Below are 17,221 nucleotides of genomic sequence, written 5' to 3' on the forward strand. Positions count from 1 at the left end.
AAGAGGATAGACTGGATCTAAAAGTTAAAATTCTAAATTGGAGGAAGGGCAATTTTGACAGCATTGGGCAAGATCTTCCACAAGTTGATTGGGGGATGGGGGTGTGGATATTCACAAGTAAAGGGACGACTGAAAAATGGGAAGCCTTCAAAATAAGATAACGAGTCCAGAAACAGGATGTTCCTGTTAGGGGGAAGAGCAAGGCTGGTAGGTGTAGGGAATGCTGGGTGACTAGAGAAATTGGGATTTTGTTAAGAATAAGTAGGCAGCACCTGTCAGGTGTAGACAGCAGAGATGCAGTGATTCCTTAAGAGCATAAAGGTAAGTAGGAGTATATTCAAGAGGGAACTCGGAAGGGCACAATGGGAACATGAGATATCTTTGGCATATAAGGTTAAGGAGAAGCCAAAGGCTTTCTACAAATACATTTAGAACAAAAGATAAACTTGGGAGAGAATTAGGCCCATAAAGATCAGCAAGGCTGCCTGTGTGTGGAACCGCAGGAGATGGGGATGATACTAAATGAGCATTTGACATAAGTGTTTACTGTGGAGAAGGGTATGAAAGATTGAAAACTTGGGAACATAAATAGTGACATCCTGAAGAACATTCATATTACAGAGGAGGTGGTGCTGGACATCTTAAATGCATAAAGGTGAATAAATCCCCAGGATCTGATCATGTGTATCCTAGAACTCTGGGAAGATAGGCAAGTTTTTGCTGGGCCCTTTGCTGATATTTATACAATAGATACAGTGAGGTGCCGGAAGACTGGAGGTTGGCTATTATGGTTCCACTATTTAGGAAACGTGGTAAGGAAAAGCCAGGAACCTATAGACAGGTGAGCCTGACATCGGTGATGGGCACGTTGTTGGAGGGACAGGATTTGCGTGTATTTGGAATGGAAAGGTAAGGACTGATTAGGGATCGTCAACGTGCCTTTGTGCATGGAAGATCATGTCTCACTAACAACTGATTTTTTGTTTTGAAGGAGTAACAAAGGTTTGATGAAGGCAAAGTGGTGGACATGATCTGTGTGGACTCAGTAAGCCATTTGACAAGCCTTCTCACGGCAGACTTGTTAGCAAAGTCATTTCAAATGGAATAGAAGGAGAACTAGCATGTTGGATATAGACCTGGCTCGAATGCAGAAGACCTAGGGTGATGGAGGATGATTGATTTTCAGACTGGAGGCACATGACCAGTGATATGCCACAAAGATCAATGCTGGGTGCACTGCTTTTTGTCATTTTATATAAATGATTTGGATGTGAACGTAGGAGGTATCACTAGTAAGTTTTCAGATGACACCAAAATTGGTGCTGTAGTGGACAGCAAAGAAGGTTATCTCAGAGTACAATGGGATCTTGAGCAGATGGGCCAACGGGTCAACGAGTGGCAGATGGAATTTACTTTAGATAAATGTGAGATACTGCATTTTGGAAAGGCAAATCAGGGCAGGACTTACACACTTAATGGTAAGGTCCTGAGGAGTGTTGTTGAAAAAAGAGACCTTTGAGTGCAGGTTCAGAGTTCATTGAAAGTGGAGACACAGATAGATGGGATCGTGAAGGTGGTGTTTGGTACGTTTGCCGTGAGTGGTCAGTGCATTGAGTATAGGAATGGAAGGTCATGTTGCAGCTGTGCAGGGCATTGCTTAGGCCACTACTGGAATACTGCGTGCAACTGTGGTTTGTCTGCTACAGGAAGGACGTTGTGAAACTTGAAAGCGTTCAAAACACATTTATAAGATATTGCCAGGGTTGGGGGGGTGGGGGGGTTTGAACTATGGGGAGAGTCTGAATAAGTTAGGGCTATTTTCCCTGGAGTATTGGAAGCTGAGGGGTGACATTTTGGAGGTTTGTAAAATCATGGGGGATATGGATGGGGAAAATGGACAAGGTCTTTACCCCTGGGTGGACAAGTCCAAAACTAGAGACCATAGGTTTGAGGTGAGAGGAAAGATTTAAAAAGGGATCTATGGGGAAGCAGAGGGTGGTGCATGTATGGAATGAGCTGACTGAAGAAATGGAGGAGGCTGGTACAGTTATAACATTTAAAAGGCATTTGAATGGGTATATGAATAGGAAGAGTTTAAAAGGATATGGGCCAGATGCTGGCAAACAGGACTAAATTAATTTAGGGTATCTGGTTGGCATGGATGAGTTGGAGTGGAGGGCCCATTTCTGTGCTGTACATCTCCATGACTCTGACACTCAACCAGAGGGCTGTAATCAGGCAGAATTTCCTTAACACAAAAATCACTTAGTCCTACTTAGTTTTAAATTCAACCCCAACACTGCTTCGAAAGCAATATTGCATTGTACAGTTCAAAAATATGTAGCTCTTGATATTCAACTTGCAAACTCTTGCAATTCAGTTATGTAACAATACAACTTCTAATCAGTTTATATTTCTAATGAAAAAATGTAGTTTATTACAAGTTGTGATACCCGCCCACAGTAAATTGGCCATTTTGGTGATCTAATCACAACCTTGTACATTTTGTGATGACTTGTAGAGTAGTTAGACAGAGTGAAGGTGGCTGCAATTTTGACAGTTCCAGGCATGATGCCCCATCATGCATCCACATGCTCAAGTAGAAGTGCCAAACGCCAGCATGTGTCACTGTTGCTAAAATGACTCGATTTATGAAAGGTTTCGCCAAAAGTACTGATGCTGGTGTCAATGAAGTTTGGAAGTCATTAAGCTCAAACACCTATGATAGAGTGGATGTATCATTTGGTAAAAGGGGTATACCCAAGAAGGACCGATTTGAGACGTACTTGGCTGAGGTGATATTTGTCATTGATGCAACAAATCAATTCTCTACTATGCTTAACTAAAATACTGGGTGGCTTCAGTGGCCAAAATAACTGTGCAAAAGATGGTGAAGTACAGTGAAAATAAACACTGGATTAACATATATCAAGGATTCCAAATTGATTTGATTTACTTGTTGTCACATCCACCTAGGTACAGTGAAAAGTTTGTTTTGTGTGCAGTATGGGCAGATCATACCATAAAAAGTGCATAGGGGAAATAAGAGACCGAGGAATACATTATTACGGTTGCTGAGAAGGCGCACAAAGGGTGAGATCGACATTAAATTTTAAATTTAGACAGATCGATTCGGAAGTGTAATAACAGTGGAGAAGAAGCTGTTCATTAATCTGTTGGCTCTTGTGTTTAAAGTTTTCTATCCTCTGCCTGACGGAAGAGTTTGGAAGAGACAATAGCTCGGGTGGGCTGGATTATGTTGGCTGCTTTTCCAAGACAGTGAAAAATATAGATAGAATCAGTGGATGGAAGGTTGGCTTGTGTGATACACTGGGCTTTGTTCATAATTCTCAGCAGTTTCTTACAATCCTGGACAGAGCCACTTCCATACCAAACCATGATGTATCCGGATAGAATGCTTTCTGTGGTGTATCTGTAAAAATCTATTAAAACTTGTGACAATGAAAATCCATGAACTGTATACAAAGGGATCTGAAGGATATGTGGTCCTGCTAATACCAAAGTTGTCTCTGAAAAATGCAGATAGTGAGATACTCAGTAGAAATAATCAGACATCACAAAAGACTGAACACTAATTTCAATCTGCCTTCTTGTGAAACAGACATTCTTCTGCTGTTATCTGCCTGAGTTTAATGAAAAAACTCTGTTTTGTTACAAAGTTGAGTAGAGTACTTGTGGATTAGGAGGTAGAGGGTTAGAATTTGGTGTTTGTAAAATGCTAAAGGGGGGATTGGGAAACAGTATCCCTTTAAAAGATGTGATTTATGTGGGCATCTGCAATTGAAACATCTGTATCAAAAGGTGGAATAGCTAGCAGGCCAAGCAGCAGTTTTATTTTGTTGTCAAGACAAGAGGTTTTAAATTTAACCAATTAATTTGAAGCACGTACTTACATACCAAAAATGAATTAACTTGAAATCTTCATTTTGACAACATAAGACCAATCGTATTATAAGAAATATTGATATGCCTTCAAGGGTGTAAAAGAGGGGGCAGTTGGGCAAAGACAGGAGAGCTTACTGCCATCTGCTAGAAATAACAACTCTCAGCTGTTAGCGAAAGCACCATCTATTTCCAATGGTACCGTGGCCCACTTAGCTAAGTTTCCTGATAGAAAAATTCACAGAGAAAGAATTTTTGACAAAAGATTCAAGTGACAGTACACAGAACTTTGCAAAAGATGTAATCTGGCTGTAATTCCGAGATATTAAATTCTTTGTTTTTGTTTTGTATAAGTGGGACTTGTATTTATTGGAACAGCATATCATTAGAATCTTGTTTTATTCAGGAATAGTTAATGGTTGGAAGGAATTTATTTGGTTTGTTAATAGTTTTGTGAGTATGTTCACTGTTAGAATTAGATAAATAAATTGTCACTTGTTGATTGTAAAGTGAGTGTCGGGATTTACTTATATAACACTACAAGTCGCTGAGAGGCAGGTTACACCACTTTTCACTCGACTTTAAACAGATTATGTCGTGCGGTGCTCCCCTTTGAGTGATTCAGTGTTAGTTCTCAAAGGGAGTTCAACTTCCGCTTTTATAACAGTTGGAACCCAAAAGCCACAGACTGCCAAGCAAACAGACACATTCAAGTAAGGATCATATCCCAGTTGAATTGTTCGAACAAAGTCCCATTTGTTACCAAAATGTTTACAGTCTCCTTCTCTGCTGGGAAGTAGGCTCCATCCTACAGGAGATGCTTGATGCAAAAGTTATCATACTATTCAAAAGAAGAGGTAGCGGAGAAGACTGCACCAATGCATCTCATTCCTTCCTGTTACAGAGAAGGCCTTGGCAATGGGCATACTTAAAGGACTCCATCTACATGCATGAAGGCACTGTATAATTTTTCCTATCACACACCTACTGGGCATATGCCACTCTCCACGTGCCAGCCACAAGGGTAGTGTTGGAAACAAGGTATTCTTTTTACCATATTTTCATACGTCCTGCTAAGACGTTCAATATAGTCACCAGAAAAGGACTTGACAAGATTTTTGGAGAAAATTGGCTGTCCACCAAAGCTGCTTAATCTCGTGCTGTTTCCTTGACAGCATGCACTTTACTGTATGGATTGATGGCTCCACTGCTGAAATTTACAGAATGAAGAATGGAATAGAATGCTGTTTCTTAGTCCCCGTTCTATTTGGCATTTTCTTCTTCAAGCACATGACCTTTTCCTTCCCTGCAGTTATGGGAGCAATCAACTTGCATACCAGCTGTGAAAGCAAGATCTCCAATCTATTAAAATGGAAAATAAAGACAAAAGCCCATTACATCTTAACCAAAGAGCTGCTACATGCTAATTATGCAGTCCTGGTAGTACAGATAGCAACTCAGTTACAACTCTTTCTCCCATGCCTATAAATTTGTTCTCCCTAAGGATCAAGAAAATCATAGTCACAGGGCAAGGTGTTGCGTTTTTATCTGTGATTGTACTAAAAAACCTCCCAATGGAAATGGTTAGCAAACTCTACTACCCTGATCTATGGTGACAGTCTGTCCCTTTGACACATGGATAAGGGAAAACAGCTACGTCTTTGATTTGACACATGGATAGGGAAAACAGCTGCATCTTTGACTGACTTTGACCGCACGCGTAACATCAAGCGCATCCTTCAGACCAAGCCAATGACTTATAAGACTGTGTTCTCGATACTTTCCCGAATGCCTGTGAAACATGAAACTTAGAGCTATCAAGAAAAGAAGCTCAACCATTTTTGTTTTTGTTGCCTGAAGTGCATTATTGGTACTTTCATGAAAGGACAAAATCAAAAATGCAACAGTCCTTTCAAAAACAGATGTCGTCAGTTATTAACATTTGTCAAGCAGAATCATAGAGGCATACATAGACTCTACACTGACCAGAGCTGACCTAGTCCCATTTGCCACCATTTGGCTGATATACCTCAAACTGTCCCTGTTCATATAACCATCCTGATGCCTTTTAAATGTTGTAATTGCACCCACCTCCACCCCTTCCTCTGACAGTTCTTCCATACACGCACCACTCTCTGCATGAAAAAGTTACACCTCAAGGTCACTTATTACATCTTACCTCTCTCATTTTAAGAGGTGCCTTTGGCTCTGGCACATCTGCAGAATGGAAAGCTGTTGCTTCCTGAAAACTTTAATGGTTGCTGGAAACAGATGACCCATAGTACGGCCAAGACTGTCCTTCAACGATGATTGCAAGTGTGACTTGATGGCATTAGAAATACATTATCGCATCTGGGAATCACTAGCCAATGACCAAGGAAACTAGTACCACTCCTGTGTGCTAGAATTCACTACATTATGACCAGTAGCTACAGAGACTCGGCAACAGCACTGATTAGAGTAGTTGGACGAACAAGCACAGGAAACATTCATTAGGGAGAGATGGTGCTGCTACAATCTACTGTCATGAGGATTGGTTTCTGATTGTTGATGAGTCAGTTTTTCTGTCAGTTATTGAGCCAATCAATGCTTCATCTGAGCATAGGAGTTATGATTATGTTTGCAATTTCAGTTGTAATTGGTATGAGCAACATTTTGAAGTATGTATGATGCATATCTTCATGTGCTACGGCAGTGTGTTGTAAGCAAAATGCAAATTGTGTAGATCAGGCTCCCCTATATAGGTACCAATTTTTTGTGGATTTGATTTTCATAAAATGTCTAATGAAGAAATAAAATCCTGAGAATTAATCTTTTTAGTGTGTTGAATTAGCTGAAACAGTGCCCTGCCAGCCTCCATGTAGAAGTTACAAAATGGTAAAGGCCACTAAGCCCAGTCAGTTGGTTGACTGCTCACTTAGACATTGAGTTCCTAACATTTTCCTGCCCATTCTAATTTTGAATGTTAGTACAGTGCCTGCTTCACCTACTACCGTGGAGCTGAAGTCCATACCACTACAAGTCTATAAAGAATGTTTCCACTTTGCTCTAAATCTCCATCTATATTCTTCAAAAATGAAAAACTGTTGCAAGGAATTCTGTTGTGTGAAGAATTACTTAAATTTCCTATTAGGAAGCAACAAGTAAAAGATTTTATGTAAGTATTTATTTTTCTCACTTGAGAGCTGATAACAATGCAGCTGTATTTTCTACCTGTGTTTTATCTCTCTGATCTCAAGTAACATACAATCAAAATACTCGATCCTCAATTAAAAACACAATTTTTACTTCAGTGCCTTGTGTATTACCTAGAAAATGTAGAATAAGAACATAAGGAACAGTAGCAGGATTACACAATTCCATCCCTCAAGTTTTCTTCGTCATTCACTAAGATCATGACCAGTCTGTCCAGGCCTTGCCAACACAGCATAGCTGTTAACTCCTTAATGTTCCAAAATTCTACCTAACTTCTCTTTAAATACTTTTATTGATCTAGCCTGCACAACTCTCTGGGATAGAGAATTCCAGACATTTAGTACCGTCTGGGAGAAGACTTACCTTCACTTCTCAATTTTAAATAAATATCTCCTTATCCTATAAACAATGTATCCTAGTTTGAGATCACTCCCATTAGTGGAAGCACCGATGCAACATTTACCCTGTCAGGCGCTCTCAGAATCTTGCGACTGTCAATAAAATGACTCCGCCTTCTTCTAAAGTCCAAAATAAGCTAACCTGCTGAGCCATTCCAGCTCAGTCAGCCCCTTCAGCTCAGTGAATCTCTTTTGAACTACCTCCAGTGCCTGTATAATCAAAATTTTACACTATGTTCCAGCTGCCCCACCAACAGCCCATATAGTTGTCTCTGACTTCCCTCTCTTTAAACTCCATCCCACCAGTAATGAAAGCCAAAATTTCATTTACCTCCTCAGTTACTTTCTGTACCTCCTTGCTAACTTTTGTCTTACACACACAAGAAACTCAGATCCCTTGGTGCTGCACTTTTCTTTGAGTCTCAGTCCATTTTAAATAAGTCAACCTTTTGATTCTTCCTACCAAAGATCATGAACTTAGGTTTTCCTTTTTGATAATTCACTTTCTTGAAACTCCGTCTGCTAAGTCTTTGCCCACTCCCTCAATCTATTTCCACTTACAGATTTCTTATGTACTAATCACCACATGCCCTCCCACCTATTTTTGGATCACCAGCAAATTCAGATACATTACTTGCTGCCCCCTCCTTTAAGTCATTAATATGGATAGTAAATAATTGGGGCCATAGATTTGATCTTTGTGGCACTCCACCAGTTGTCTTTCCAACATGAATAACTCCAGTAACACTGACTCTCTGTATTCGTGTTAACCATTCTTCAATCCATGCCAGTGCATTATTTCCAATACTGTGACCTCCTTGTGTAATAATCTTTTATGGGGCATATCTCTCCCCTTGGGATGGGTGGGACTCATACTGAAGTGGATAGACAACTTGTTGACAGACAGGAAATAAGGAGTAGGAATAAGCCGTTTTTTTTTCCTGAGTGGCAGGCAGTGACTAGTGAAGTACTACTAGTGCTTGAATTCCAGCTATTTGCAATGTATGTTCATTATTTAGATGAGGAAACTAAATGTAATATCTTTGCAAATGATTCAAAGCTAGAAGGGAGAGTGAACTGCAAGGAGGATGCAGACATTCTTCAGTGTGATTTGAACAAGTTGAGTATGTAGGCAAATGCATGTCAAATGAAGTATAGTGTGGATAAATGTAAGATTATCCACTTTGGTAATACAAACACAAAGACACATTCTTCTCTGAATATCAACAGATTAGAGAGAGGTGGGGGGCGGTTGCAATGAGACTTGGGTGTTTTTGGACCAGCCTGATTCTTTGAATGATAGGACTATTATATGAAGGGAGACTGGATTGAATCACAAGAATTGAAAAGAACAAGGGTGGATCTCATAGAGATCTATAAAATGCTCACAGGACTACACAGAGTAAACATACAAGGCATGTTCCCACTGACCAGGGAACCCAGAACTAGAGATCACAGCCTAAGGACACAGAGTATGCCATTGAGGACTGTGATCAGGAGAGATGTCTTCATCCCGAGACTGGTGAGTCTGTGGAATTCTCTGCCAGAACATTAAATATTTTAAAGAATGAGTTAGATATAGTTCTGAGGGCTAAAGGAACCAAAGGGGAGAAAGTGGGAACAGTGTACTGAGTCGGACAATCTGCCATGATCATATTGAATGATAGAGCAGTCTCCAAGAGCTGAATGGCCTACTGCTATCTTCTGCATTTGTCGGACGCCTTCTGAAAATACTATTATATTTACTGGCTCCTCTTTTAAAACTTTATCGAAAGAGTTCTAGCAGATTTGACAAACATGATGTCCTTTTCACAAGACCAAGTTGACTTTGATTGCGTTAAGTTTTTCAAAATGCCCTGCAATTTTTCCCTTAATAATGGACTTGAGTCTTGTCCTAATGACCGACGATAAGCTAATTGGCCTATAGTTTCTTGTTTTCTGTATCCTTCCCTTTGGGAACAGGGACATCACAATAACAGTTTTCCAATCAACTTTGAACCCTTGAAGGATCCAGTGAATTCAGCAATATTTTGATCAATGCCTCCATTAACTCTCCAGACACTTCTTTTAAAAACCTTGGGTGCAGTTCATTGAGGCCTGGTGATTGTTTTCCTTAGATTGTCAAATATTTGTGTCTTCTGGTGGAGGCTGTTGGGATCTTTCCTCCAATTCACATCGTGCTTTTCCATTATCTTTGGAATATTTGTCTCGTAAAGACTGATGGAAAATATTGGTTTGATTTTTCTGTCATTTCCCTGAAATGCATTACCAATTAACTTGCATCCTGCAAAGGTCCCACACTTGCTTTAGATACGTTTTATTTAATCCGTAGAAATTTGCCATTAGTTTATATTTCTTGATAATTTACTTCATAATTCATTTTCTCCACCTTTTGTTAGCTTTTTAGTCATCTACTCCTAGTTCCTATGACTTGTTTTTGAACAAAAACAAAGTTGCTGGAAAAGCTCAGCAGGTCTAGCAGCATCTGTGAAGGAGAAAGCAGTTAACATTTCGGGTCAGTTCTGAGGAAGGGTCACCGGACCCAAGATGTTAACTGTTTTCTCCTTCACATGCTGCCAGACCTGCTGAGCTTTTCCAGCAACTTTGTTTTTGTTCCTGATTTCAGCATCTGTAGTTCTTTCTGTTTTTGCTAGTTTTTGTTGCTTTGTGTGCCTTCATTTTTGATTGGAAACTTTTCTTGACCACCTTTTATGAGGCACAGGTAGTTCAATCTTCTGAGTCCTTTTTAACTAAAATATATTTTTGCTGAGCATTATGAAATATCTGCTTAAATGTCTGGCGCAGAACATCCATTGACTTTCTCCTTAGTCTGTTTTCCCAACACATTTTAGGGAACCCATTCACATCTCTGTACTTGGTCTTGTAGAGGATACTAGTTTGAGACCTGAGTTGCTCTCTCTCAAACTGAATTTGAAATTAAACTTTGTTGCAGTCGTTACCCCAGTGGATTGTAACCTACAAAATTTTATTACTCCTACCTCATTACACATCACTACATTTAAAATAATTGTTCCTCAACAGGTTCTGCTACACACTTCTCTAAGTTCCTGATACGCTCATGAAATTTCTCTTCCATTTTACCATTGTACATCTGTTTGTCCAATCAATATGCAAATTAAAATTACCCATGATAGTATGTTGCCATTCTTATACATTATTGCCCAATTTGTACTTTATCTTACATGGATCTACTGTTTAGAGTCTTTCACGAAGACCTATACCTCTTTTCATTACCAATCCCTATTCTACCCAAACTGATTCCACATCTTGATGTGTTGGATCTATGTCATTACTTACCACCATGGTGTGATAGTGTAAACTTCAGAACTTTAATAATTGTTCTTGGATTAAAAGAATCAGCAATAACTTTGTCTGGAATAACCTGCTAAGGAACAGGAACAGACTGTCACAAAAGAGTTAAGAGCAATTAACCATGCTTGGAAAAAGGACGAAGCTCCATAAACAAAACTGTTTTAACACCTGGCTAATAACTGGCTGCCTTATGCTACAAGGAGAAATGGCTGCCCTGCAGAAGAATATAAGGCATTAATGACACACCAGGTTGTGTTTCAAACAGACAGTCAATGCTGAATGTAACAAGGAACAGAAAAGCTACTACTGATAAGAAGCCAAGCTACAGACTCGGTAGGAGGAGTCAGTATTTTAGATGGACGAGTCTAAAGGATCATCAAAGGACAAAATAATTGTACACAAATTCAACTCCAAAACTCTTCAGCAGCAAAATTTCAAAGAACAACAGGATAAGGATTGAATCCTGGACACCTCCAAAGACAGCTATTGTTGATTGGAATTGTAGCTAAATTCCACAGTCAATTGTGTAATAGCTAAGTTGGTTTGCGAGGTTTGGCTTGCTGACTTGATGGGTTTTGTTTGGTTACTACATGCAGTGAAGTTTAAGTAATTTGTTTAAGCATTTGATTGTGAAATTTCCTAATAAGTAGCTGAATTAAAGGCAGCTTGTAGTAATTTACCCACAACACTGATGCAATCTTTTTGTTAACAAAACGACCCTGTCTCCTTTTTATCTTTTGCCTATTCTTTTGGAAAGTCCAATACTTTTGAGATATTGAGTTCTCAGTCTCAATCATCCTGTATGCAATCTGCGTTGGAGCTAATAAGTCAGATGCCTTCATTTCTATTTGTGCTTTCAACTCTTTTTATCTTGTTATAAAAGCTGTATGCATTCAGATAAATTACCTTAATTTTTGACTTTTAGCCGTAATTACTCTCTCGAGTTGTAATTTTTTGCTGTACTCTTTTGCTTGTATTTTCTATCTCTTCCTGTTACACTTGGGTTATCATTCACCTCTTCACTACCTTGCATCTCTGCTCTCTTGTTTCTTTCTGATATTTTAAACTTAACTTCACCTGAACTCTCTCCTTCCAGTCCCAAAACTAATTGGTTAAAAGCCCTATCTACAAAGCATTGGCAATCTATTTTCTAACAATTTTCTGAAGAAGGGTCCTGACCTGAAACGTCGAGCTTTCCTGCTCCTCTGATGCTGTTTGGCCTGCTGTGTTCATCCAGCTTCACACCCTGTTATCTCGCATTGGCAATCTAATCTGTTTCTCCCTGTCTTTGACTAGTGCAGGCATTGGGATTAATTCTGACATTATTATCCTGAGGTCCTACTTTAAAGATCTACTTTCACCACTTCACAAAATCAAAATGTTGTAATTGCTGGAAATAAAAATGAAGAATTCTGGAAGTGCTCAGTAGCCAAGCAGTTAGTATTTATTAATGTTTACATTTGATACAACCTATTATCAGAACAGAATGCAACTGTCGGTGTTGTCACAAACTAAGAATGTTCAGAATCGTGGAAAATACAGCAATCTGATTGAACTATCGCATAAATAAATGTTCTCAAATTTCCCAATTCCTCAAATATCTACCTATTTCATTCTTAATTGACCATGCTGCCATGCTCTCCCTGAAACTTATCTATAATTGTGTCTCACTGTGGTTCTCATTATTGAAATACATGAAAGCATTTGAAAATTAACTTTAAAAGTATGGAGTCTCGTTCTTTCAAATTTTAATTTACTGTTGGAAATTTTTTTTAAAGGAAGCAATTTTTTCAACCTTTTCGTTCTGCCTCTTTTTGTCTCATTCTCATCTTTTTTGTCCCTCCCCCTCTTTATTTTGCTGTGCGTAATTTTGCCTTAAGCTAACCATTTTAACTGATCATTTCCAGCTCAGCCTGCTTGGCTGATTAACAGTTAGCTCTTCAGACTGATCAGGAATTGCGTAGTTTCTTCTCTGTTCACTAAGGTCCCAGGTCATGTGTAGAGGAGTGCTGCATCAAATAAACCTGCTAATTACAGTTAGATACATTACAAATCAAGACCGTAAGCAGGACAGGAGTAGACTTACCAGCCTCTTGGGTTTGATTTGACATTCAGTGGGATCATGGCTGATCCAACACATCCCGGACCAGATTTGTCCTCGGCTGCTTTGGGAAATGAGAAATGCAATTGCTTCACCACTTGGAAAGATCTTTGCATCCTCGCTCTCCACTGGAGTCGTACCTGAGGACTGGAGAGAGGCAAATGTAATTCTTCTCTTCAGGAAAGGAAATAGGGAAATCCCCGGCAATGACAGACCAGTAGGTCTCACGTCTGTCGTCTGCAAGGTGTTAGAAAGGATTCCGAGGGATAGGATTTATGACCATCTGGAAGAGCATGGCTTGATTAAATGCAGTCAACACGGCTTTGTGAGGGGCAGGTCATGCCTCACAAACCTTATCGAGTTCTTTGAGGATGTGACTAGAAAAGTTGATGAGGGTCGAGCTGTGGATGTGGTGTATATGGACTTCAGCAAGGCATTTGATAAGGTTCCCCATGGTAGGCTCATTCAGAAGGTCAGGAGGAATGGGATACAGGGGAACTTAGCTGTCTGGATACAGAATTGGCTGGCTAACAGAAGACAGCGAGTGGTAGTAGAAGGAAAATATTCTGCCTGGAAGTCAGTGGTGAGTGGTGTTCCACAGGGCTCTGTCCTGGGGCCTCTACTGTTTGTAATTTTTATTATTGACTTGGATGAGGGGATTGAAGGATGGGTCAGCAAATTTGCAGACAACACAAAGGTCGGAGGTGTCGTTGACAGTATAAAGGGCTGTTGTAGGCTGCAGTGGGACATTGACAGGATGCAGAGATGGGCTGAGAGGTGGCAGATGGAGTTCAACCTGCATAAATGCGAGGTGTTGCATTTTGGAAGGTCGAATTTGAAAGTTGAGTACAGGATTAAGGATAGGATTCTTGGCAGCGTGGAGGAACAGAGGGATCTTGGTGTGCAGATACATAGATCCCTTAAAATGGCCACCCAAGTGGACAGGATTGTTGAGAAAGCATATGGTGTTTTGGCTTTCATTAGCAGGGGGATTGAGTTTAAGAGTCGTGAGATCTTGTTGCAGCTCCATAAAACTTTGGTTAGACCGCACTTGGAATACTGCGTCCAGTTCTGGTCGCCCTATTATAGGAAGGATGTGGATGCTTTGGAGAGAGTTCAGAGGAGGTTTACCAGGATGCTGCCTGGACTGAAGGGCTTATCTTGTGAAGAGAGGTTGACTGAGCTCGGACTTTTTTCATTGGAGAAAAGGAGGAGGAGAGGGGGCCTAATTGAGGTATACAAGATAATGAGAGGCATAGATAGAGTTGATAGCCAGAGACTATTTCCCAGGGCAGAAAAGGCTAACACGAGGGGTCATAGTTTTAAGCTGGTTGGAGGAAAGTGTAGAGGGGATGTCAGAGGCGGGTTCTTTACACAGAGTTGTGAGAGCATGGAATGCGTTGCCAGCAGCAGTTGTGGAAGCAAGATCATTTGGGACATTTAAGAGACTGCTGGACATGCATATGGTCACAGAAATTTGAGGGTGCATACATGAGGATCAATGGTCGGCACAACATCTTGGGCTGAAGGGCCTGTTCTGTGCTGTACAGTTCTATGTTCTATGTTCTGTGTTCTATCCACTTTGCTGCCCTTTCTCTGTAATCCTTGGTTACCCTAATGGACAAGAATCTATGTATTTCAGCCTTGTATGCAAAGTCCTTGCCACCACTGCTCTGCACAAAGGTTCCAAAGAGAGACAAACCTCTGAGTGAGTAAATTCCTTCTCATCTCCATCTTACCTTGGTCCCTCTTTAATCCGAGACAATGCCATCTGGTCCTAGATCCTCCTTTGAGCGGAAGTACCTGTTCAGGATTTACCCTGCCAAACCCCTTAAGAATCCTACATATTTCAATTAGATGGTTCTTCTAAATTCTAATGAATAGAATTCTGGGATAAGACAATCCCTCCATACTGGAGATCATGAAAGTGAACTATCTCTTAACTACCTCCAATTAAATGATACCTTTCCTTAGATAAGGAAAGCAAAACTGCTGTCAGTATTCCAGATGTGAGCTCACCAGCACCTTGTACTATTGCAGTAAGACTTCTCTATTCTTACATTCAGCTTTATAAATAAAGGCTAACATTCTATTAGGCTTTGTGGTCACTTACTGTATCTCTGCTAATTTTCTGTGTTTTGTGCACATGTACCCTCAAGTCTCTTTGTCCCAGCTTTCTGCAGTTTTTTCCATTTAAAAAATAGTTTTCTCATTCTCCCTTCCTTCTAAAATGAGCAACTTAACATTTTCGTGTTTTATGATTCTTTTGTCAACATTTTATTCAATTAGTTAACCGGTATGTATTTCTCTGTTTTTATCTCTCTTGCACCCTGCTTTTGCACCTAATTTTGTGTTGTCTGCAAATTTGCGTAGAGCATACTCACTTCCTTCCTCCCTTCATTAATATCTATTGTCAACAATTGTGGTCCCAGCATGGTCCCTATAGAACCCCACAAGTTATGGGTAGCCAACCTGGAAAAGAGCTCCTTTATCTCCACTTGCTGTTTCCTACCTATTAGTCAATTCTCTATCCAGGTATTGTCGGCCTGGGAGGTAAGAATACACATAAAGAGGCAAAGTGTTCAACACTCCTTAAGAATGTAACTTTCCACTGGTTTTTGTGAAGCTGAATTTATGCCTCTTCGGCCAATTTGCCATTTTAAAAAATCTCTGGATTTAAAGCGGCCTCACAGCTGTTAACACTTGATTAGAACTCCATAGCAGCTGTTTCTGAAGTGCTTTTGCGGCATAGTGATAGCATCATTTCTGAGCCATGAGGTCTGGATTGAAGCCCCACCTGCTCTTGAAGTGTGTAGTAACATTGATGAACAGGTTGAATTAGACAATATCTGGCAGTGTGGAGGACAAAATCTCAAATCAGTGACCACACTGGGTGTTAAGACCCACAGCTTGGTAAACCCTGAATTTGTATAACCTTTATAAAATCTTATGTATATGATCTTCCAGATTCATTTTTGAAATTTGTAGGGGCAGCAGTTCACCATTTATGGAGGAGTATGTAGAATAATCCCAAATGTATGTCTCTTGTTTTCTTGGTGGAACCTGAATTCAGCCCTCCTTGTTACTTTTGTTTTGCTCGCTGTTGTTAATAAACTTTCAATTACAATGGTCAAGAAAGCCCACTTGTGACATTTGAGGTCAAAGTTGTGCTTAAAATTCCTGTAAAAGCCTCAGACATGTACCTGAGAATATGAATACTGCATCTATGCAAAAAATTCAGAATTAAAACTGAATGTTGAATGTGTTCCACCTTCTCACATTGGTGAGAGTAGTTCAGTTTGTGAAACTAAAGCATTGCTGTGGCCCGACAAAGCAAATACTTTGTTAACCAGGTTTTGAAGGAAGAACTCAGTAAATGGCTTTTGCCTTGCATTTTAGTTTACTCGTGGCCTGGCAAAAAACAGCAACTTATCAATAAGTCTTGGCCTACTTTAATCAACTGCAACATTGTGACGATAATATCTTGACAAATATCAGAAGTTAATGTACAGGACATATTTATTGATATTTATCTTCTGTGGTGGCAACGTTAATGAGCTTTATGTACAAAAAACCTTTCCTCTGCACTTTTCTTGGGCTTTGTTTGTATGCTGTATGAATAAGTTTATCTTTGAAAATCAAAAAATAAGAGATGCTAGATATTTAGTTTTAAAGTATTCTCAAGAAAATACAAGAGTGTGTTCAGTCCCATTTTGTGCTTTGGCTTTTTTTTTCAATGATTTGGTTAAGGCAAACATTCATGTAAAGTCTGTGTGAAAGTCATTTGATTCATCATGTAAAATCGGCACTCTGTGGTAGAACACTTGATAAGATTTACTTGAAAACTACCATTGTCTGGCATATGATGTGAATATGACAATAGCAGCACAAGTAGATTATACAATCCCGTAAGTCCGCCCAACCATGATGAAATATGGCCCTGGCCAAACTACTGACTCAACGTCACTTGACCGCTCTCTCTCTCGCGCTCTCTCTCTCTCGCTCTCTTCTCCCCTCCGCCCCCAAGAGATAGAGATAGATGTGTGTTTTGTTGAAATGCCTTGCTGTTTATAGCAATAGATTTGTAAGTCTCATTCTCTAGAACAGTTAAAAGTTTGGAACAATGCCATTTCTTCCTCACATCTCGTAAGAAAGATAATTACATTGACACTAAAGAATTTTTCTTTTCCTTGTCTTTCAGGTGGTTACCATGCGGTGAAAATAGGAGACCTGTTTAATGCTCGATACCATGTAATTAGGAAACTAGGATGGGGACATTTTTCCACAGTAT

The 17,221-nt window shown here is 39.8% G+C and overlaps 1 protein-coding gene across 11 annotated transcripts in view; it reads left to right on the top strand.

Moving 5' to 3' along the window:
* srpk2 (SRSF protein kinase 2) overlaps window positions 1–17,221 on the top strand; it is a 246,823-nt gene that overhangs the window by 97,714 nt on the left and 131,888 nt on the right. For 8 of the 11 annotated variants that reach the window (XM_048553858.2, XM_048553853.2, XM_048553854.2 and 5 more), the window contains one exon: window positions 17,132–17,221. This exon is cut by the window's right edge and continues 19 nt beyond it. The exons of the other annotated variants lie outside the window; for them this stretch is intronic. In XM_048553858.2, the coding sequence (XP_048409815.1) occupies window positions 17,132–17,221 (90 nt within the window). The remainder of the gene's footprint in view (window positions 1–17,131) is intronic. 11 annotated transcript variants of the gene reach the window in all.

Source organism: Stegostoma tigrinum, chromosome 25, assembly GCF_030684315.1.
Source record: "Stegostoma tigrinum isolate sSteTig4 chromosome 25, sSteTig4.hap1, whole genome shotgun sequence".
Lineage (NCBI taxonomy): Eukaryota > Metazoa > Chordata > Chondrichthyes > Orectolobiformes > Stegostomatidae > Stegostoma > Stegostoma tigrinum.